We start from the raw sequence: 23616 nt of genomic DNA on the forward strand, positions 1-23616 counted from the left end.
ATTGAAAAGATCGTGGATTTGCCTTTTTTTTTTTTTTCTGCCCAAGCTAACGTGTCCACCTCAGAGAAAAAAAGGGGAATGATGTGTTTCACTTGGAGCATTCTCCACTCTAATGAGTATTAATGGTCTTTGATATATATTTTTTTTTGATGAATGCCCCTTTAAACCACCTTAATCTTTCCAGGTGCCCTCCCTCATACACGTACACCTGTCTTTATCCCGCTTTTCTCCCAAAAATATTTCCCAATCATGGCTTATCCAACCGTCTCCATATCACTTCTCTGCTTCTTCTTGTTACTCTCCTCTCTATCATTAACCTTTATTACTAGTGATGCTACAGACCCAGCTCCAACTCCAGCTCCATGGCCCCTACAATTCCACTCCATACTCTTGATGAAAAACGCCGACAAATCACTCCAACTCATTCACCTCTGGTACGATTGGCCCAATGGTCGTAACTTCAATATTATCCAAGACCAACTTGATAGTAAGGTTCTATATGACCTGGAATGGAATAATGGCACTTCCTTTTTCTACACTTTGGACGACTCCAAGGAATGCAGGTCTGCCCAACTAGAGGTAGGCATCCTTCGTCCCAACTGGCTCGACGGTGCAAACTATCTTGGACAGAAATATGTTAATGGCTTCCTCTGCAATGTCTGGGAGAAGGTTGACTTCATTTGGTATTACGAAGACGTTGTTACTAAGAGGCCTGTTCACTGGCTCTTCTATACAGGTATTTTATAATATTCTATATAAAGTTGCATGTAATGAATTTGTCCAAGTTTATTACACCTGATCCTACATTTTAATCTCTGCAGGGAGAGCTGCAGATGTGATGACATTTGAGGTGGGAGCGGTGCTTGAAGATGAAAAGTGGCAAGCCCCTGTGTACTGTTTTGAGAAGAAAGACGGATTTCAGAGGAATACACTGAAAAGAGTTTTGGGAGGTTCTTTCTTAAAGAATTCAATGTAATTCATTATCACTGAAAGTCTAAAAGGATGTTTCCGAGGTTCATTCCTTTCTTAAAGAGTTTAATGTAACTTCATCCCTGTTTGGACTGATGATGAGAAATAAACTAGGGTTTACTTGATCAATTCGTTCTCAGTGACAATGTTGCTTACTTGCATTGCTTTCTGTTTGAAAGAAAATAAAACAGTCAATTTTAACATCTTTTATTTCGGCTTTCTAGCAATACGTTCAATAACATTTGTAGTGCATGTAACACCAATACAAATCATTTCTGCCACAAGGCCTCGTTACAAGGTTATACACACGCGATAGCTTCTTGATGCTTCAGAGACTAAAAATTCATTCCAAAAATTATATAACTCTGCATGATGGAAAGCCTATTATCTCTCTGCTTGACGAGCTGGAAGATGCAGCGTACGACCTGTAGATACCCTTAACAGTTAAATTACTCCAAAATGCTCGAGTACAGACATAGAAAACAAGTTTGATACCTTTTAGGATGGCATCAAGTACTCATAGTACCCTGTGCTGCCTTCAGCACTAGTTCATCAGTGGTGGTGCCAATGGTCTCATTAGCACGCTTCAAACTCTGGCAGTAGTATCTCCCAATAGAATCCTAAGTGAAAGATTAGTGAATCAGAAAAATGGAAATCAAGCAGCCAAATGTTCAACTAACACTCTTAACAGACAAACTAGAATTATATGGATATAAAATTTGAAAATACGTAAAGTTTCGTTTGAAAACTATTACAAGCCAAGTAAAAAGACTACAGTCAGCCACCCCAGAAGTTATGAAGCTGCCTTTTCTCACTTAACAGGTTTTCTTTTGACTATGTTTTGAGTATACATGCTGAAATGCATCTATCTTTCACTTGATAATGTCTACTCTTCTATGTACAACTATCAGAGTCTTCTTTTCTGTTTTGCCTTGTGCTAAATATATCTCAGATTGGCTGAATTTTCTTCCCCCAATTGTGTCCGCTACCATAGTTTCATAATTAAAGTTTGCCAAAAGCTGCCTAACCAACCAAAATCCTTGTTATCTCTGATCTACTTCTGGCTCTATCTTTCTTTTGATCAATAAACATGGTAATCTTATGAAGCTGAACTTGCCAACTTCTTTTATTTGGGGTAATTGGCTGTCTATGCTGTACATGGCCAACTCATCTCAATTTGAGGTCACCTATTGCCTATTGGGACAAGAACAGTGCATTTGATTCATACAACTACTGTGCTAAATTAAGACAAATAATACTGCGTGTTTTATTGTAACACTGTAAGAAAGTCAAGTACATTTTGAAAATCAACTGAATGAAGTACATATGACAAGAAAAGGTAGGAGAGAGATGGATTTAAATTATTTAGTATTCCTAATATGTGATGTAAATTAGATGCTATTATTAACTGAATTAACTAGATCATAATTCTACCTTGTTGTGCTGTATTATATATATGGGTGATTTTCAACTTACAGCCTCATGATTGCAACTTAGTAAACATCATAACGTTATCAGTGTGAAAAATTAATACTTAATAGTCATAGAAGCATTGTTTGTGTAATATTCATGACTTTTTTTAATAAAATATTGTGTAAATCATTCATGAATCATGACTTAATAACTCATTATCAGTCTGTTCACTCCGTTGTAAACATTCAGTCCCTGCTGTTAAATATTTGGTTCAATGGTTTCCACATATAATAAGGTAACAATGTCAACCAGTCTTTAAAGTAGATGCATATAGCGAAATGGCTGCTGCTCCAATTCCTTTTCCTCTTTTTAGTTACTTTTTTATGTGTAAGAGATGTTGGGATCCAACATATTATCTTTCCATTTTCTAAGCTAAGTATAACAATATCAACTGACAATTTCAGAAAATTTAGGTAAAAGTGATAGAAAATAATATATATGAAAAGCTTACCCGAGCAACAACACCCATCTTCTCTAACTTTTGGACTGCATCATCCACATCAAAGTCACAGTTTCCACCAAATTCTTCAGTGATTAGTTCTTCACACTGAAGGTCAAGATCCTAATACATTATGATAAAGTACTGCAAGTTAGTAAGTTTCCATAAATGCATGTATGATTATTTCCAAATATACTAAAAAACCAACAGCACAAAATAAGAATGAGAATGAGAGTCTCATACATTTTTAGTAGCTTTACCCTGTTCCATCAAAATAAAGAACGATATGATCACCTCTTTGACCTGCACATCATTCGGAGTAATCATTAGTAATGACCATGTTTATTTCAAGGCTGAGGTGAGCTTTTACTAATTCCAGGGAACTCTAGATCAACTAGATGAATAGAAGAACTCTATCAGATCAAAAATGATTTTGCTCGTGGGATTGAATCCCCTCATAGTTGCAGTGCACTACAACATCCACTTAGGCAGAAGCTGAACCTTCGTTTTAATATTTGATTATAAGATAAGCATAAATTAAGTCATCATATTAGTCACTTGTCAAGTTTACATTTAAATCTCAGGGTATTTTGCTTCAAGAGTCCTCTTGGAGCTGTTATTGTATGGAGAATAGTACCAAGTTTCCATCTTAGAAAGCGAACTAATTGGAATTATACTTGTTACCTACTTCCTGTTGAATCACATCATCACACAGATGAAGAAGAGTGCCTCTCCCGCTATCCAATTGTTTATCATACATGGATTGTGTGATTAAGTTCTGATATGTGGCCATATTTGCCTGGAACCTGCAGCAGTAGATGGAACCGTCCGAGTTTGAGTAATCAATCACAAGCTAAATAGATGACCATTAGGAAATTTCTGACAAATATAGTGAACCATTTGGTCAGCCTCCAAAATTCCATTTTCATTTTTGTATACTATACAAGAAAAGATTATTATGTAAATAAGTACCCTGATTTGACTTCATTATTATTATCTTCTTCTTTTCTAAAGCTATAACGTTACTGAAAGGGCATTCATTTAACTTGTAAGGACACTTTGGGCCACAACTTCAACATGGGTAATATGAGCATTGGTTGACAAACTACCCAAGTGCCCATAAATGTATACCAAACAATCACAAGTAAAAAGTACTTACGTTAAGTAGATCTTAGCACAATAACCAATCAGTCCAGAGAAGATGGCAATGATGACCCAAAAATCAGCTTTAGGCATTTCAAGTGAACCAGCAAGAGCAACCTGAAAGAGGAAGTGTTGGGTGAACCATCAATTGGTCAAAATCCCAAAGAAAAGAAAATTTTCAGCTTCAGAAACTAACCAGCCCAAGTACAGCAGAAACAAGGAATTTGACCCAGTCCATCGGAGTTAAACTTGGATTTTTCTTCTCTGGCTATGAAAAGAATTCGACATGTGTTTGTAAGTTGGTAACCAAGAGCAGCTGTTTAAATGAGAAGAGAAGTTGTTATTAATTATAGATGAGACTCACTAGTACTATTTCCATATCAGCCATAGGGATGTTTTTAAAATGTTTTACATAGACCCCCCGTTCTGTCTTGGCTTTTGTACCTGCGCGCCTGTACATTACCAATCATGTCAGATATAACCATAAGGACTCGGATGTCAGATGAAGGGCACAAAATCTTTCAACAAATACATGGTTAAATTGGCCCGTAAGATTAGAGCCATCAAACAACAAAACACTCTATCTTTTTTCTTCTTTTTTCATTTTAATCAATAATCCGACAAACGTGTATCTGAGGCAGTCATTTTCCCAGAGAAACAATCAGATACTAATGATCATCTGGTTTAAATTTAACCCTACATATGCCCAACACTTGCAGAACTTTTGGCCTATTCCAAACTCCCAGTACCCAGGGAGGGAACACTCGCTTTTTTGTAATAGGAAATAAAATAACCTGTCAGAAAACACACATTCAATTAAATTCTTTTACATCACTCAAGATCTCATAAGTCGAAATTTTCAATCAAAAACTAGAGAAGGGATACGTATTTGCTTTCAACGTAACTGCACTTTTAAACATTATTGCACGAAAACAATAAAAATTATATATATGTGAAAAAATAGGGAAAAGAAAAGAAAAAGAAGTTGCCAATAATGGAAAGGAACAGTACCTGTATACAACAATCATCCTATCAAAGGTTGGTTCCTGTATTGTGATTTTGCTAAGCAGATTGCGCATGCTGCAGAGAAACAGAAACTGAATTTTACAGAACATCCATTTCATTTCTAGGCACCTAGCTTTTTCACATAACAGTAACTTTTCTTCATATAATATGCAGTTATGCACAGTGCATTTCAGTTTGTGTTCATAATGTGAATCTAGTATGTAGAGGCGAAACAAGATGGAATCTAGAGAAACTTTTCAATGAAAGCAATTCCAGTATGAAGATCACAGTCAACCAAAGATCAGGTCATCTAATATTTTAGTCTATGTAAACAATATATTACTTAAGACATTAGTAAGCAAATTAACAGCACCTATTTGATCCTAACAACTAAAATTTGCATTGGAAATGTAAGAAACTATAGAGAGATCTGAGTTCAAACACATATAAAACATAGACGTGTATAATATAACAGATGCAATGGTACACATTATACTTTTATTTCTGATATATTTATGGTACATCTAACCTAATCGAAAGAAAGTTGTGGGAGAATATATTCTAAAACATAAGAGAAACTCCACACTCCACACTCCACACTCCACACTCCCAATCAACAGTTAACAGAGCTCACAAACAGGGTACACCTCAGCTCCCCTCATATCATTGACCGAGATAATGGATAGACTGAGCTTTGCCCTCAAAGTATCTCCTATTCCTCTCCAGCCATAGGCCCATATAACAGCAAATGGCATGACCTTCTCAAAGAGTTAAGAGGATGAACGTTTGTATGATTAATTGTCCTCATATACTTATTTACCTATTTAATTTAGCAAGGAATTAACGGATGATTTTTTTGCACGATTCATACATACGTGAAAAGCATTGTTTGGTATAGTCATTGGGAAGGATATACTGCACATTCATCATGAAAAACTAATGTCATATGAATTGTCACACCAACTCTGGTGTTCATTTTGATATTTGAAGTGGTGAAATAGGACTCGTTTATTTGAGTAGACACAGTCGGCGGTGGCGCAGTGGCGGTAGCACGTTTCTGTTTCACTTGAGGGCTTAGGTATCAGTTTCTCCTAGATTTTTATACTTTCACGGTTGACTCGGATAAATAATGCAAGAAATGCATGTACTCAACAGTCAACACCACTACAGAGTGTCCGACACACTGACCGTGATAAACCTAATACACAGATTCTCTTGCAGGTTATTCCCATGCATCAAACATAAAGTAATAGAACTTGGCCAGTGGGTCACCTGCCAAGACCCTGGTGGTGGTTCCAAGATATCTAAGCTTTGAGCACGTACATGGGAAGGGAAAGGCAAGACAGGAATTTAGAAAAATCTTTTTTATTTTTATTTTTTTTCATTAAACTCAGGATACCATAGAGTGTCTGACATGCGAAATTCCTAAAAGATGGAGTTTTGCCACATCATGCATCATCCATTTGAGTATATGACAGTAAGTACTTTTGGGGTGACATATACATGCCCTAATGTGAAATCAGTAGTCTTTGAAATCACAGAAAATCTATATCAAGTTATCAACACCTCGCAGACAACTTAGAAATCAGCCACTGCGGCCCAAATGAATACCTGAGTTCCATATTTTCAAGTCGAATCCGTTCCACAAAGAGATCTGCCTCCCCTCCTTCGGTTTTTATTTCATCAGTTTTCTTTGGATCATTTTGCAGCCTTTGACTTGACTTTCTGGAAAAAATGTAATGCAGCCTGGAAGCACAATATCGAACAAAAGGAGAAATAAACTGTTTGATTTAAGGAAACCAAAAGTCGCAATGAATGTGAAAATAATTGGTGTTTCCATGTACAAAACAAACAACTTACCTTGTTATTCTAAGAAGCCACGCCCATAAACGAGAGATTATCACATCCACTTTCTCCATGAAAAAGTAATCGGTTGTGCGATCAATCCCAATGCCCCGGCGGAAGATTATGTACTTTAAATACACCAAAAATCCATGTTAGTGTAATGTTTTGATAAGTTAGTAGATAGAAAGAAGATGCACCTAGTATTCAAACTGACACCGCTCACTATACTAATTGAATACCGTTGCTCCTACTGCTGCTGTTGTGACTAACACTACTGCTATTATTGTTGCCACTACCGCTTCTTTTGAAGCTGCTACTGATGATACAACTGCTACTGATTACTATTACTACTTTAATTGTTGAGCCACAGCACTGATTTTGGAGTGTAGCACCTAATGGTTAGTTGGTTAGTCACAAGTGATATTAACAAGTTTTTAATCTCCTTCATATTAAACAGCTTTAAAACCATCGACATTCGTGTCCAACTCTGTTTCATAAACATTTTTTTCCATAAACAAGCACCGCCAAAGTGTAGAAAAGTTTCTATAGACAAAAATACAGTAAGCCGGGATATTAAAGATGGGTCTGAAACAGGTGAAGGGTAATAAAGGATGCATAATCAACAAAGGAGTATGATCTGCTTGGCCAATTTACAATGCATTATGCTCTTCCCACCATCTGATGGTCCCCACTATGTATTATCTCACCACAACAAACTTACAAATAGGTAATTAAATGACTCATAACTCAATTGACTCACTATCCATATTGTTAAGTTCCTGAGAATCCAAGAAATAAATGAGAGTATCATGCTACAAGACTGTATATTTAATTGTCAGTAATACCTTATCAGAAAACTCAGGAAGGTTTTCATGAGGATGCTCCAAAAAATACTTTTTCAACAGCTTCTTATCCAGCTAAAACAAAGCAAATGAAGGCCCGTGATATTGGATGTAGGGAACTGTAAAGATTCCTCTAATTCTTATAGGAAAATGGAATCACAATAATGGAGTAATATGAATATGTTCTATCATTTTAATTTCACCTTAGATTCATCTACGGTGATGGGAAGATTTAGTAGATACTGCCCTGAGTGTGCAACTTCAATCTCTTCTTGACTTGATACTTTGAAATTGCTCTTCTCCATCACCTGCAAATAGAGCATTATAGTGCAAAAATATATAAAGATCAAAACAGGGTTTTTTTTCCTCCTAAATACGAACAAATGAGAAATTGACAATAGGATATCAAATGAGGAAAATAGCAAAGGAAGATGAAGCACAACGTAAATGTCCGGTGGCAAGTGTCGGTGTGGAACGAGATATTCCATGCATGTCTGTTCATAGAAATTCTAGCCAGTACTAAGCACTATCACTTAGAAAATTTTTAACTAGTTTGTCGTAAAGAGAGTCAAACATCTCAAGAATGAAAATCCCCAAAGTCGTTTCGAACCAATGGCTTTTTTCGTTTTCCCTCCAAATTTGGTACAAAGATTTTTCTTCTCCTAGCAACATTATCATGTAATTATTATCTTTACCAAGTCTATTCTACTATCTAATAAAATGTTTTATCTACTATTAAAGAAAATGAGAAAACAGTTAGCCATACAAGTAGAAATTGATGCAACAGACCTTGAACAAGTGGTTGAGGAAATTCTGTTCAAGAATGTCAACTTCTTCATCAGATAGGTTTTGCTGCTCCAATTTTTGAGCTCCGTTAACGGGATCAAACAGAGAGTACAATTGCTACAATAATATATTTTATTTTTTTTAAAAAAAAGAATATTTTTCTGTTAAAAGTAAAATAAAAAATAAGAGAGAGAGAGAGTGATTGTAATTTACCATTAAATCCTCAAACTGTAGGAAATACCAAGAGCGAATAATGGATTCAAAACGTTTGCATAGTTTGAGAAACTCAGCCCGGTCGGAAGTATGTTGAATGAGATTAGCGAGGGTCATAATAAGTTTCGGCTTCAGAATTGGAATTACGGCTTCCCGCTCCAGCCGTATCACGTCTTTCCCCATTTCTCTTCTCTTCTCTTCTCTTCCACTCAGAGTCAACACTACTGCCACTTGTTTCTCTCTCTCATTATTATATTTTATATTCCATACGTATCAACCGTTACCGTTTCGCCTCCGTAACCCCCGCTTCCGTTTTTATTTTCCGTATGAGCCAGCTGTCATGGTTCTGTCTTTGCATAATTTCGTGACCCACGTGTTTATATTTTTTTTTTGTCGTTTTCTGTTTTTGTATGAGAGAGCTTAAAAGGCGAGAGAGACGTGCCCAAAGCTAGTCATAATAAAAGTGAAACAACAATGTGTCATGTGTGTACGTATAATATGTTGATTAACTAGCAAAGAAAACACACTTGTTTATGTATATATGTACACTGGAGTCTGGACAGAACACCCTTTTGTATGTGTATTTACAAAACCTTGTTTCAACCAGGTTTCTAATTAGTCTCAAAAAAATTCAAAAAAAAATCTCCATCACAAAACTTAGAAACTTTTCGTTTCCCAGTATGGACCCTGAGATTTATGCAGTCTGCCCATTACAGTGAACTTGTCTTCCGGTTTTCAACTCAGCTCGTACACCAGGAGACTAGTTCAGGTAGGGCAGAGAATAACTTATGTCCAAAAATATCACCTACGAATTCCAAGACCTCAAGGAGGAGGGCTGCCCAACGGAATCATGTCGACCGGAACTCTGATGTGCTGAGTTCATCCATGATGTGTTGTTTGTTTTCATGGCACCAAGTGTGGCGTTGGTGGCTTCATGCCCATTCAAAAAGTTGAGTTGATGACCTGTGTGCGGGAAAACATTACTGGTATTGGACATTCCACCACCAACAGTTTGTTCGGAAGTGTCCATTAAATTAAAAGAGCCAGACTGTGCTTTGCTATACTGAGTTAAAACACTATACAAGCTCCCATCCGCATTGCTTCCATTTCCCAAGCATTGTCCCGAGCTAGAAACATCCATGCGAGACCAGCTACCACGTGCCCGATGCTCACCAGGGGAAGTGTTTTCACTCAACAATTCCCTGCCACCAGCCGAAAATGCTTGTAAAGAGGCTGGTAAATGAGCTGAATCAACAGCCCAATTCTGCCTGTTGATGGGCGTGAGCAGTTCTTGGCTTAAAGAAAGGTGCCTACCACCACTAGAGTGCATGTTCTTATGGTTGACCTGATGCATGTAATAATCTCTATCACTCATCTGCTGCCTCTGCTTCAACAGCTGCTGTTGTTGCTCCTGTAGGTGCCCAGGATGTTGTGGAGTCTCCAGTAACACATTGTTTGTCCCTAGGAACTGCAGCTCTACTTGTTTCTGATCTGCTTGTGAGGGTGCCAACCCCTGCCCCTTAAGAAAGGGTTGATGTAGTTCATTGAGATCTTGGTTTGAATAACAACCGGAAAAAGTGCCAGCAGTGTCAATGTGAAAACCTGAAGTAATGTCATCAGATGACCTGCGTAACTTAGCATCACGGGCGAAGACGTCAGTTTCTACATCAATCAAGTGAATTGATCGCTCTCTAATAAAATGTGGTTGCTCAATTGAAAATTCATTGGAAGACGTGTACCCATGGTTTAAAGGCCTAGACTGATAGTAAGAATCTGGCAAGCCAACTTCCAACCAAGCTTCTTTACTAGAGGGGATAGGAGGTTGCTGTTCAACTGCGTCTTCGGTGGGATTAACATTTCTGATAAATTGTGAAACGATTGTCATGCCATTTTCTGGTTCCGGGATGTTATGTCTGCTGTCTCCCAACTCCATATCCAAAGCATCAAGCTCAGGATGCCCATTAAGCGATGGGATACGCTGAAGAGCCTGATTATTCGTGGTGCATGAAAGAGATCCATCAGCAGAATGGAGAAAAGCATTGTGTTCAAAAACCTCGGAATTTGTATCTTCCACAGAATGTAACAAAACTGGCAAAGCATCTTCCACTGCAGTGATTTCTAGGCCATCTCCCTCCGGTTCCATATTCATGGGTTCAGCATCTTCAGGTTCAATGATTTCCTTGCTCTCTTCCTCAGACTCCACGTTCATACGTTCAAGCTCATGATGACCATTGAGTGATGGGATTCGCTGAAGGGGACTACTGTTCAAGGAGTGAGGAGCAGACTCTTCAGCTTCACAATTTTGTATATCCATTGCAGTTTTGTATGCTTCTCCAGTGTCTCTATGTTTTTTATGTGGGACACCTGGGTTTCCTTCCTCATCCTGTCCTCCCATTCATAAGTAATAAGTTAACGAGAATTTTTACATATTTAGGAGGGTTAATAAACACCTGGACTTCAAGCAGATCAGATCCTTTTGTGTGATATCTGTATAAATAAAGACAAAGCAAGAACTAACCTCATATTCCATAGCTTTCTTGTTTTCTTTAATTTCTTGCTCCAAAGACCTTCTCAACTGCTTTCTTTGCATCAGCATTTCCTTCCAGTTTGCAAAAGCGGAAGGGAGATCTCTATTTGCTAATTGCAACCTATGTGTGCAGGAGCAGACCATAACTCCGTAAGTACATTTCATATATATTTAAAGAACTAAATTTAACCTTGACTTCATAAGACACAAACCAATGCTCATGCAATTTCTTTTCTTCTTCTTCCTCAAATGCTTCGTATGGTTGTACTCGAATACTTCTAATATCCCCCAATACGTGGTTGAGAGACTTGGACTTTATGCCACCAGGCTGCTTTATACCCTTTACAAGTTCATGCTGTTTCCTTGTTATCTGTAATGAATTTGAGGTAGAACATTTGTTAGAACTACAGAATGACACGAGTGTAATGTATAATTTCTCTCAGCAAAAAATTTCAAATTCTACAAATTTATATGCACAGACACAAGCAATTAACAAGACCCACATTTATCCTATCAAATTTACTCATACAGGTAAGCGTGCTTCTAGAGATGTGCTTTATGTTGGGGCCAGCATCTGTCTCAGAGTCTTAATCATTGCTCTCACTTAAGAGAACTTGGGGAGTGATTTCCACGAAACCAATACCAATATATATCTATCTAGTGGGTGGGTGTGCGTTCGCAGACACAGGTATGCACACTAATATCGACATGTCATTGAAAAACAGATGAGGAAAAACACACACACACACACACATGGCCACACTAATGCAGATCATTTCAGGTCAGTCAATTTCATCCCTGAAAGAGTAAGAAAAATGGAAGAAACAAAGACAGGTGAGAAAATCTCCACGCATTATCTAATTACTTTTGGAAGAATAATGGGTTATTTGAATATAGTTAGATAAATATTACTCCCTCCATCTAATCATGGTTTTCATATGGACTCGAACAATGTTTAGGTTTGATTTAAAGATCGCTATGGACTATGGTAAGCCGGTCTAAACACAAAATAATAATAGGAATTCGAGTAATAACAAAATAAATCTCATCTTAAAATGTACATTAATAGGAGTTGGGACCCAGCTAGCTAAACACGCAGTATTAACACCATCATAAGACCTTATATATGTTATGCGTCCTTATGTACCCAATTATGTTACAGCCAAAGCTAGAGGAGAATTTGAAATATGTTACAACCAAAGCTAGGAGAATTTGGATTGTGCAATTATTGAAAAAAAATATATGAATTGCGTGTGCACCCCTCCAAATGGAAAACCCTTCACCTGAGATTACAAAACAATTTCTGACCTTGAAATAAGACATATATTTAGCACCATCCCCAGAGCGGATGTACATCCTCTGTTGCTTATCTTCTTTTCTAAAACTTGTTACCATATTGGATCGTTCTGAAGCAGCCAATATGTTTCCATGTCTTTCAGCAGATCCTATCCTGAACAGAGAAAACGATTCAAATATATTAACAAGTGCCTCACTGCTCCAATGTGCCAATTTTGAGTCACTAAAATATAATGCAACCATACAATAAGACAAAATTATACTGCATGGATACAAACCAACAAGAAGCAGAAAATGTGCACTGCACAAAAGAAACAAGAACCTACAATAAAAAAGCATATACAATGTTAACGATGTCAAAGAGACAAAGACATAGCTAAACTAGAAATCCTGGCCATTTAAGGTGTCCAATGACATTTCTCATACTATATACATGAACAGACAATTGATCTCCTACCCTCAAGCAGCGAAGTCATGATTCACACAAATTGATAACGGCTGGAAATAAGGATATTGCATTTCATGGTAACCACAAGAAGTAAAAAAACCTTGTGACTAGAGTTGTGCATTTCTTTATAAATACAAAATAACTTATTTATATAAAGAACATAAAGACAAGATGAATAACCTCCACATCTTCTCGACAATATCACTTTCTGGACCCTCGCAACCCATCCATCTTTCCTTCAACTTCTGCAAACTCTCCATTGTGCTGCTAGAAAAAGTACACTAGACTCATACACAAGCAAAAGTGTGGACAAGCACAATCCAGAATACGCACAATGTCCAAAACAGACTTACTTATCATCTAGAAACTCGTTGTGATACTTCAGTAGCTCCGACTCGTAAGCTTTCTTACAGGCAGTGAGATGTTGTTCCTCACTTAGAATAAAATCTGGGTGGAGTTGACCGGAACAAAGTGATGCGCCCCTGTAAGAAGGCATTCAATGTAAATGGCTCAACTTGTATGTGATTATAAGTTACAAAATATATTACGTTAGTTGAAAATGACGAAACACAAGATCTAAGCCCATGAAGACACACGAAAAATGGTAAAGAATACAAGAATACCAGCAACTTATAATGACAGCAATGAAACCAAAAAGGTCCAAATAAAATGAAAAGCAAGATCTGAGCTTAAAGATACACCAACCACTGTGAAAAAGATTACCAACAAAGAATAATGAGCACTTTTTTGAAGAAACAGCTAGAAAAAAAAAATGGCTAAAAGGACTCATCAAACTGCAAACAAACAAAATGTATAGAAAGAATGAACGTCCATGAATATAAACTATAAGTATAGCATTGACAAATGAACAAGTCAAATGCACCGAGCAAACTAAATGCTGAGAGAAAAATGTAACCACCACAGGAATGCTGACTAAAAATCTCTTCCAAACATCCCCTTTACATCTAATAAGACTGCTTTGGTTTGTCTTCTAAGGAAGAAAAGCAATGAAAGGGTGGTCAACAGAAAGAAGATCTACCTCCGCGTTTTCGGGTCCAAAGAATAATGGGAACTATATGGTTCACTTTGACGACTTTGTATTAATGTCTAGGGTACGTCCCCAAGACTTTTTCGGGGTGATTCTTCACATGTGTGCAGGGAAGGGGGAAATGATCCATACTCCTAATGAAGGAAAATTAACCAATAAACAAATTGGAAAGGACAAATATGACCATTTCCTTGTTTTCTTCTGAAAAGGCCTCAAGGAGAATAATCAATAAAAATCTAACAGCAAGAAGATTTTAACATATTTCGTGTTACATTTACCATGCCTCTTTACACCACATTGACTACTTGACACGCCATACTCAAATATGTCTAATCTATCTTAGGCTCTGTACCTACTTACTTTTCTTAGTTTTTACCTAAGTTACATTTACAATGTCTGTTTCCGACACGAATACGACGTGTCTGACATGGCAAAATATCAACAATTGAGGTATATCACACACAATATGTTTCCAATGTGTCCGACACGGACATGTGGATACTAGTCCGACACGGTTTATTTTCAAAATATGCCATGTAACATAGGTTTTCACATATACACAAGCAGAAAAAATATGTCCGCTCGATAAAAACATCACATTTAGTAAAGCATCATTCTGATCTAGTGACATGAAAATGCTAGATCTGTGATGAAATTAAAAACAAAATGGACATTGTTCTTATCTGGTGAAGATGACAAAGAGTTCCAATAAGTTAGTCATAGATTTCTTAACGGTGACTCTTGTGCCGTCTGCTCCTAAATCACATAGCTGATACTTTGGTAAATAGAATGATCATTTCAGTCTCTCTTATTATTGGACAAACAGTCTAATTGCCACCACTTTTTCCTAGGAGTAAAATATAATAGTATTGGAATACTGGTACACTTCCATTTTCAATCCTGATACCTGTCGCAGGTGAAGGTTTAAACCTTCCAGTAAAGGAGGGAGAACTATTTGAAAATTGAATCCTTCTAGTTCTACCAAATCAAAGGAGTTGAATGATATGCTCTCTAAAGTAAGGAAGATGCTGATGTTAGCCTTAACGTTACGAAGGATTTTATATTTTTCACTGAAAAAAAAATGCTTATGCAATATATTGAAAAAGAAAGGGGGAAGTTTCATTTCGCCTAGATTCAACATATCAAAGAAAAAAGTAGAGGGGTCAAAACTTGCCATATCAGAAAGGGATTTCCAAAGTGAAGGTTTTCCCCTTTAAGCAAAGCTTGCACGACTTCCTTTGCATCTGTTCCTTCCGGTAGAAACTGACAGAGAAAGCTTTTCTCAGTTTCTGATAGTTGTGTCTCCCAAACCTGAAAGAAGTTCCATGTAATGACTATAGAGTATTATTGAAAAAATAAATGGGTGCAGAATCAGTTGCAGTTCATACGAATGTAATAAAAATGAGATAACCAATTTTTTTTTTTAATAAAAGAGATAAGCATACATGCAAACATAGTTACCTCATTAGATAGCACTCCAGTCAGATCCTCCAACCTAAAAACATCATGAGGAATTGGGAAGACATCTGCTAACACATTTCGGCAAGGTGGAATAGGATTGATAAAAGGACCCAATTTTCCCCAAGTTATCCCAATCTGCTCCCTCTTGGCAACAACCTTTTGCTGGTTCTCGTCCCACTCAAGAGAAATATGTGCTTTCATGCTGAAGAAATTGTGTGGTGCACCCACATTCTTTTTCTTCTTTGTCGCATAATTTTCCTGCAAATCGCAACTTACAACACTCGAAGCATGCAATCGTTTTTTCTGCTGACCAGCTGCCATCGTGAGCGGATTCCCAGTACAGATATTTATTAAAAGTATCAGCTTCCCTCTTAGTCTTGATAAAGCACGTCTTTCTACATCTATAAGATAAAATACCCAATCAGTAAAGTTCGCTGTCTAAAATTCTCATTCTCACTCGCATTTGTTGTTTGTGTTATTATTTTTTGCTCCAGGAATGAGTGTGGTTATCCTACAAACTAGCCAGTTAGGTATCTTAGACTCACCACTTACTCCTGCTTCCGTATTATTAGATAATGTGTAGTGATGACATCTAGGTTCCTAAGACCAAAAACGTGCACATGGGGAACGACCTCTAATCAGCATGCATTCTCCCATATGATAACCAGACCATCCTAGTAATTTATTTGCAATATCTCTTTTTTCTTTTTTTCTTTTTTTTTTACCACAACTCAAACTCAGATTCAATAACAACTTAATAATCTAGAAAGAGATAATAATAATAATAATAATGAGAGGAGAGTGAAGTGAAGTAATAATAATATACCTGCGGTAAATAAATAGTGGCTTGCTTCTTCTCAGAAAGAAATTGTGAGATAAGGAATAATAATAATAATAAACAATGAAAGAAGAAAACCTAAGTAGATATATATTAGGAATAATTGGGATTAAATAGGGGCTTTTTGGGGAGAATGAGAAAACTGGTCTATCCGTTTTGTTCGGCGACAGAAATAGAAAGAGACATGGCCTCATAATACAATCTTTCTTTCTTCTTCTTTGGACCCAGAGAGCCTTTTCTTAAGCGCGCTGGGTTTGGGTTTGACCCGGATATCGACAATGGATCCAAGACCAACTTTTTTTTTTTCTTTCCCGTCGACTGGATTAGATATCCCCAGTTTTGCTTTGCCACATAAATAATTAAAGCTTGTTAATTGGAGGTTGTACTAAATATAGGTGGAGAAAAGTCATGTGTCCACTATGGTGCTGTCATGACTTGCAGGACATACAACAACTGTCACGTATTTTCTTTTGGTAGTAAGGAGAGTTAAGTAATTGTAATAGTTTAAGTATAGTAGGATGGGAGGGTTAAGAGTAGAGCAAATCTCTTGGAAACGGTTTTGTTAAAAAGAGAGAAAAGATTGTAGGGAAAGAAAAAGAGGAACAACAAGAAAAACAGGCTCTTGTTTAAGAGAAACAGAGATTCCTTCTCATTAATTATAATCAGTTGTATGTATTAGTTTATTAGTTTATAACAATTAGTATCGGAGTATTCGTTTCTGGCAAAGATGACGCTAGCAGACGTGGAGAAAACGGCGAGAGAAACCAAACAACAGGTGAATGAAATGCAAGGTTTGATGAACCAGTTAAATGATAGGTTAATCAAGGAGATCCAATCAAGAGAAGTAACAGAAAAGAAGTTGGATACGCGATTTGAATTGGCAGATAGGAAGTTAGAGGCTAAGTTTGAACAACTATTTCAGATAATGAACAACACAAAGGCAACAGAATTACTATCCAGCTCAAAGCTGCCATTAGAGACCACCACCGAAGCAGACCATTCAGCCACCAACTCACCAAGAAAGAATAGAGTCGATACGAACGATCAAGGTAAGTTTATCAGAACGCCCAAACTCGATTTTCCTCGTTTTGATGGATCTAACCCGAGAGCTTGGGCAAGGAAATGCACTCAGTTTTTTCAACTATACCCCATGGATGACCTTAAAAGATTAGTGTAGCTTCGCTGTATTTTGAAGGAAGGGCCGACTCATGGTTTCTTACTTACCAAGAAGGAAAGGAACTAACAGTTTGGGCAGACCTAGTCGAAGTAATTTGTACTAGATTTGAAGTGGTAGGGCAGGAAAACTATGTGGGAAGTTTTAACAAACTCATTCAAGTAGGCAGTGTGGATGAGTATTTTGAGCAGCTTGAAGAACTCCAAGCTCTCATGGTAACCAAAAACAAACAATTAACGGAGGAATATTTTATTCTTAGTTTCTTGAGTGGGTTAAAAGAGGAGTTGAAAGCTTCAGTTCAAATGTTTAAGCCGACCACCCTTAGTAATGCACTCTACTTGGCCAAGATGCAAGAAGTTGCCTTAGAAGCCCAAGGAAAGAAAAACCCAAAACCAATACAAAAACCTTACCAACCGATTACCACCTCATATTTTCCCTTCCAAAATAAACAAACAGCCTCCACCAACTCCATTCCAACAGCTCCACCCATTGTCAAACTTGCCAATAACTCACCCATCACCAACACGACAACCACCAATTTACCACCCATCAAAAGATTAAACCCAGCACAAATGAAGGTACGTCGAGATAAGGGACTCTGTTATAATTGCGATGAGATCTACAAACCAGGACACAAGTGTAAAACTCAACACTTGTATATGCTAGTTGGAACAGAAGAAGACGATGCCATTGATGAAGCTAAAGGAGAAGAGGATCATGTGTTGCAGCAAATCGAGACAGACATGGAAATTTCCTTCCATGCGTTGACGGGTAATGTGGGACAGAACACCATTCGCATACAAGGTCTACTCAAGCAGAGACCTATTACCATACTAATTGACACTGGAAGTACACACAGTTTCTTAGACTCAGAAGTGGCTAAGCACACAGGGTGTAACCTAGATCCTACAGCTCACATGTTGGTAACAGTTGCTAACGGAGAAAGGACGATCAGTAAATCAATTTGCAGAAAGCTAAAGTGGGAGATGCAAGGGCATGTGTTTGAGGAGAATATAAGGACTCTACCTTTGGGTGGTTGCGATATGGTCCTAGGTGGAGATTGGCTCAAACAATGTGGGGATGTCATGATTAATCTACAGAAACTTCAGTTATCTTTCAACCGGGAAGGTAAGAAGATTGTGTTAATGGGTGGACCTGAAGTGGCTTCTTTAAAAATGATCACCGCTAAGGCCATGTCAAAGTTTTTATGAAAAAACACCCATGCACTTGTGGGACAAATTTTTTCCATCACAGCTACTGAAATACAACCAGAAGTTCCAATGGAAATCACTGCCTTACTTCATGAATTTGCTGATGTCTTCCAGGAACCCAATAGCCTTCCACCTTCCAGAACTCTAGACCACCACATCCCATTAAAACCCAACTCAGCACCTACCAACCAAAGGCCTTACAAGCAACCTTACATTCAGAAACCTGTTCTTGAGTCCCTAATGGCTGAGATGCTCAAATCTGGTTTGATACAACCTAGTCACAGCCCTTTTGCTTCCCCAGTCTTACTTGTGAAAAAGAAAGATGGCTCTTGGCGTTTTTGTGTAGATTACAGACAACTCAATGTTATGACGGTGAAAGATAAGTTTCCAATGCCTGTGATGAGTTGCTTGATGAATTACATGGAGCTTGCATTTCTCAAAGATTGATCTCCGCTCTGGTTAGCATCAGATTTTGGTGCACCCAGATGATGTGTACAAGATAGCCTTTCGAACTCATCAAGGGCATTATGAATTTAAGGTAATGCCTTTTGGCCTCACTAATGCCCCAGCTACTTTTCAAGCCTTGATGAATGAGATTTTCACCCCATTTCTTAGAAAACACGTCCTAGTATTTTTCGATGATATTTTGATTTATAGTACTACATTGGAGGACCATACGATCCACTTAAGACAAGTTTTGAACACCCTCAGAGACCATCAGCTATTTGCAAAAGCTTCTAAATGTTCTTTTGCCCAATCACAACTAGAGTATTTAGGTCATCTTATCACACCCAAAGGAGTGGTAGCCGATCCTACCAAGGTTGAGGCAATGGTCAATTGGCCAAAACCTAAAAACATTAAAGCCTTGCGAGGATATTTGGGACTGACAGGATACTACAGAAAATATGTGAACGGGTATGGCAATATCAGTAGACCTCTCACGGACATGCTGAAGAAGAATAATTTTCAGTGGTCACCAGCAGCTGAACAAGCATTTGAGGAACTTAAAAGAGCTATGATCTCTACACCTGTGCTAGCACTTCCTAACTTAAAGGAACCTTTCATTGTTGAGACAGATGCATGTGCACGAGGAATTGGGGCAGTTTTAATGCAAAATGGCCGCCCGATTGCTTTTTTTAGCAAGGCATTGGGACCCAAGGCCTTGGGATTCTCTACTTATGAGAAAGAGCTCTTAGCCATTGTAATGGCAGTGTCAAAATGGAGGTCCTATCTCACAGGGCATCACTTCATCATTCACACAGATCAGCAAAGCATTAAATTTTTCATGGAACAAAGGATTACTACCTTACTGCAACAAAGGTGGCTCACCAAGTTGTTAGGATTTGACTATGAAATCAAGTACAAAAAGGGGAAGGAAAATACAGCAGCAGATGCCCTTTCAAGAGTGGTAGAAGAACAAGGAGAGTGTAGCCTCATTACTACAGTCCAACCTCAATGGATGACAGAGGTTTCACTAAGCTATGCTCATGATCAAGGTCTACAACATATTATCTCTCAATTGTTGATCTCACCATCTAGTATTATCCATTACTCTTATGATGCAGGATTGCTTAGATACAAAGGGAAGCTTTACATTGGCAGCAATACGGACTTAAGGGCTAAGTTATTAGCTACAATTCATTCTTCTTCAGTTGGTGGACACTCGGGCATCCAAGGAACCCACCTTAGAGCAAAGACGTACTTCTACTGGCCAGGCCTTAAGAAAGATGTACTCAACTTTGTGGCCACCTGTGATGTGTGTCAGAGATGCAAAGGAGAACACACCTATCCAGCAGGACTACTTCAGCCATTACCACTGCCGGACCAAGCTTGGCAACACATCAGCATGGACTTCATTGAAGGTTTGCCAAAATATGAAGGAAAAGAAGTTATTTTCGTAGTGGTCGACAGATTCACTAAATATAGCCATTTCATTGCTCTTAGTCACCCTTTTACTGCTGCCATAGTGGCCAAGGTGTTTATGGATCATATATATAAACTACATGGGCTGCCTCAGACTAGAGTTTCTGACAGAGACAAGGTATTTATCAGTTCATTTTGGCAAAGTCTTTTCAAATCTTTAGGGACATCACTTCATCTCAGCACGGCATATCACCCACAAACCGATGGTCAAACATAACGCACCAATGCTTGTTTGGAATCTTATCTCAGATGCATGACTGGGAACAACCCTCAACAATGGGTGAAATGGCTCTCTCTAGCGGAATGGTGGTTCAACACCAACTTCCACACAAGCCTAAAAATGTCACCCTTCACAGCTCTTTATGGATACACTCCACCCCACTTGGCGATTCCACCTACAGTCAGCACATCCATTGCAGCTGTTGAGGATTATCTGAGACAGAGACAGAGCATGGTCGAGTTGATTAAAGATGGCTTATGCAAGGCTCAAGAGCGCATGAAATACTTTGCTGATAAAAAGAGAACTGACCGATCCTTCTTGGTAGGTGAGTGGGTATACTTAAAACTACTGACCGCTTTACCGACAAAACCACGGTCTCCATTCGCGAAATCTGAAACTCGACCAAGTTCTATGGCCCATTTCAAGTAGCTGACAGAGTGGGTAAGGTGGCGTACAGGCTCAACCTCCCAGCAACATCCAGAATACATCCTGTGTTTCATGTCTCTCAACTCAAAAAGAAGTTAGGCTCCACAGCAGTTCCAACGCCTACACTTCCTTTGGTGGCGCACTCCGGGCAACTCTTAATGGAACCTGTTGCTATTCTGGCTCGCCGAATCATCCCAAGAAACAATCAAGCTGTTACCCAAGTACTCATTCAATGGTCTCACACCTCCCCAGAAGATGCCACTTGGGAAGATTGGTCGAACATTAGCACCCATTTTCCTCAATTCAACCCTTGAGGACAAGGATTTTAAAAGGGGATGGTATTGTCATGACTTGCAGGACATACAACAACTGTCAAGTATTTTCTTTTGGTAGTAAGGAGAGTTAAGTAATTGTAATAGTTTAAGTATAGTAGGATGGGAACACGTGTAGGGTTAAGAGTAGAGCAAATCTCTTGGAACCGGTTTTGTTAAAAAGAGAGAAAAGATTGTAGGGAAAGAAAAAGAGGAACAACAAGAAAAACAGGCTCTTGTTTAAGAGAAACAGAGATTCCTTCTCATTAATTATAATCAGTTGTATGTATTAGTTTATTAGTTTATAACAGGTGCCAAATTCTTCCACTTGTTTACGTACTATATATATAGGAGGGGAAAAAAAATACCATTGAAAAAATCAAATGAATTTTGGTATGTGGAATGAAGACAGAGATAAGATAAGGTGGGAACTAATATCAACAATTTCATAAAAGATTTGTTTACATCTGATGAGCTTGATCAGATCAAAATTATAAGGATTAACCAAGTATTAAACTATTAACCCCCACCTAGGCTATGTTTGATAGAAGCTGTGTGTATTTGGGGGGAGACCCTAATTGGCTCATCTACCTAGTGTGTGTGTGGGGAGGGGGGGGGTGATTAATACTCGTTAACCCTAATTATAATTTGAATATGTTCTATGGAATGACCTTTTGCCATTTTTTTATACGAATATGCAGTTTCATACTTTCATTCATCCACACAAGTATGCGAATCGTGCTACGCATTGGTTTTTTTTCAAATTTATAAACTTGTCGCTCTAACATCTTTAAAAAACAATATAAAAACATTATGAGGGGTTGCTTATAATTTCAGTGACGTGAAAGAGATTTTCTAAATTATTTTAAATAATATGAAAGCTAATTCTAATTTCAGTGAGGTGATAAAGTTTTTTGTAAATTACTTAAAACGGAGGGAGCTGATTAGAATAATTGAGGGAGGTGTTTATAAATTGTAAAACATGAGAGATTAGAAATAACCTATTCGGTTGAGAAGTGTGGTTCCTGATAACCTGGCTATCATATAGTGTAGAAATACTTGGGAAATAAAGGTTTCCTCAGAGTCATAGAGGTTATAAATGCTCTATTACTCTATTAGGTCCCCCCCCCCCCCTCTCTAAGCAAATTTTAATGATTGGTAATTCAAAATCTTAGTAATTTTCCTACATCAAAATGAATTAAAAAGATTACACAAAATAGCAATGCTATCCACTATAACTAATTCTGTGATGCCAGTATATGGTCATTGTCACTCTATATCCTTTGAATCACCTCTCCATAGTTGTTTTCCAGAATGAGACTCAAACATTCCTTCTCTCTAGCTATTATCAGTGCTAACTCTGCTGCCAATAAACCCACATGCATATTTGAATTTGTTCTCTCTATCTTAGTTGCCAACATTGTCTTCATCATCTACCTGATCATCAACCTCACCCTCACCCAACTGTACCTCATCATCATCATCCATTATACCGACCTGCACTATCAAGTTCACCCAACATAACAACATCTTAAACACCAGGTTAATCATCAACCCCACCCATATATAGCAGCAACAACATCATCAACCCCACCCATGACAACCACATTATTCATCCTAGCTTGAGTCTCAACTTGACCCATCCCAACATCATTCACCCTGGGTTCATTCTCCACATCACCCAAGTCTACCTCGTCATCAACAATAGCTTCAATGTTACCCGATCATTATTTATAGACTGCACCACATTCTCAGGGGTTTCGTTCACACTTGGTGATAGGGTCGGCAAGTCTGTGATCTCACTAAGTTCAGCACTAGCAGCAAGTAAACCAACAAAGCTCACCTTCCTCATTTAAGTGTTAATAATTTTTCCCCCATTTATATCAACATGGCTATCAACAATAATACCTTTAGGATATACAACATTCAAATGAGTGTCATCTAGAGATGATTTAGCCAATGCCATAAGAGGAGCTTCCCCCTCATTCACAAGTAGAGATTGAGTCCCAATATTAATT

The 23616-nt window shown here is 37.9% G+C and overlaps 3 protein-coding genes across 7 annotated transcripts; 1 reads left to right on the plus strand and 2 right to left on the minus strand.

The window, feature by feature from the left end:
- Positions 1-249: 249 nt before the first annotated feature.
- On the plus strand, positions 250-1177 carry LOC147496279 (uncharacterized protein At4g14100-like). Its single transcript, XM_086559279.1, has 2 exons — positions 250-736; positions 822-1177. The coding sequence occupies exons 1-2, from the start codon at positions 250-252 to the stop codon at positions 974-976; spliced, it is 642 nt and encodes a 213-aa protein (XP_086415405.1). The 3' UTR covers positions 977-1177.
- LOC147496280 (uncharacterized) lies at positions 1155-9034 on the minus strand. Of its 3 annotated transcripts, none has more exons than XR_015194617.1 (15): positions 8716-9010; positions 8506-8619; positions 7920-8024; positions 7720-7791; positions 6890-7002; positions 6641-6775; positions 5036-5104; positions 4389-4476; positions 4221-4292; positions 4041-4141; positions 3566-3687; positions 3125-3184; positions 2894-3004; positions 1465-1589; positions 1155-1394 (listed from the first exon to the last, which is right to left on the minus strand). XR_015194617.1 is itself a non-coding variant. In XM_086559277.1 (15 exons), the coding sequence occupies exons 1-14, from the start codon at positions 8896-8898 to the stop codon at positions 1479-1481; spliced, it is 1452 nt and encodes a 483-aa protein (XP_086415403.1). In that variant the 5' UTR covers positions 8899-9034; the 3' UTR covers positions 1155-1394; positions 1465-1478. The 3 variants fall into 3 exon arrangements, 2 of the variants coding, with proteins under 2 accessions (XP_086415403.1, XP_086415404.1); XM_086559277.1 differs by having other exon boundaries at positions 3570-3687; positions 8716-9034; XM_086559278.1 differs by having other exon boundaries at positions 3570-3687; positions 8506-8568; positions 8716-9001.
- A 186-nt stretch (positions 9035-9220) lies between these two features.
- Positions 9221-16699, minus strand: LOC147496281 (nuclear factor kappa-B-binding protein). 3 transcript variants are annotated; one of them, XM_086559276.1, is made up of 10 exons: positions 16322-16699; positions 15496-15896; positions 15209-15345; positions 13340-13468; positions 13167-13253; positions 12551-12692; positions 11455-11612; positions 11234-11363; positions 10455-11098; positions 9221-10340 (listed from the first exon to the last, which is right to left on the minus strand). In XM_086559276.1, the coding sequence occupies exons 2-10, from the start codon at positions 15814-15816 to the stop codon at positions 9521-9523; spliced, it is 2568 nt and encodes an 855-aa protein (XP_086415402.1). In that variant the 5' UTR covers positions 15817-15896; positions 16322-16699; the 3' UTR covers positions 9221-9520. The 3 variants fall into 3 exon arrangements, with proteins under 3 accessions (XP_086415402.1, XP_086415399.1, XP_086415401.1); XM_086559273.1 differs by having other exon boundaries at positions 9221-11098; positions 16322-16698; XM_086559275.1 differs by having other exon boundaries at positions 9221-11098; positions 13167-13250; positions 16322-16697.
- Between the last annotated feature and the right edge of the window lie 6917 nt (positions 16700-23616).

This window comes from Coptis chinensis, chromosome 5, assembly GCF_015680905.1.
Source record: "Coptis chinensis isolate HL-2020 chromosome 5, ASM1568090v1, whole genome shotgun sequence".
NCBI lineage: Eukaryota > Viridiplantae > Streptophyta > Magnoliopsida > Ranunculales > Ranunculaceae > Coptis > Coptis chinensis.

Excerpts from the sequence above, each read along its gene's own strand:
- LOC147496279 (XM_086559279.1), top strand. The coding sequence starts at position 250 with ATGGCTTATCCAACCGTCTCCATATCACTTCTCTGCTTCTTCTTGTTA. Across the intron at positions 737-821 it reads TCACTGGCTCTTCTATACAG|GGAGAGCTGCAGATGTGATG; the intron begins GTATTTTATAAT and ends TAATCTCTGCAG.
- LOC147496280 (XM_086559277.1), bottom strand. The coding sequence starts at position 8,898 with ATGGGGAAAGACGTGATACGGCTGGAGCGGGAAGCCGTAATTCCAATT. Across the intron at positions 7,003-7,719 it reads TTCCTGAGTTTTCTGATAAG|TACATAATCTTCCGCCGGGG; the intron begins GTATTACTGACA and ends GTGTATTTAAAG. Across the intron at positions 6,776-6,889 it reads TGGCTTCTTAGAATAACAAG|GCTGCATTACATTTTTTCCA; the intron begins GTAAGTTGTTTG and ends TTGTGCTTCCAG.
- LOC147496281 (XM_086559273.1), bottom strand. The coding sequence starts at position 15,816 with ATGGCAGCTGGTCAGCAGAAAAAACGATTGCATGCTTCGAGTGTTGTA. Across the intron at positions 12,693-13,166 it reads ATTGTCGAGAAGATGTGGAG|GATAGGATCTGCTGAAAGAC; the intron begins GTTATTCATCTT and ends TTCTCTGTTCAG. Across the intron at positions 11,613-12,550 it reads AATATATGTCTTATTTCAAG|ATAACAAGGAAACAGCATGA; the intron begins GTCAGAAATTGT and ends AATTCATTACAG.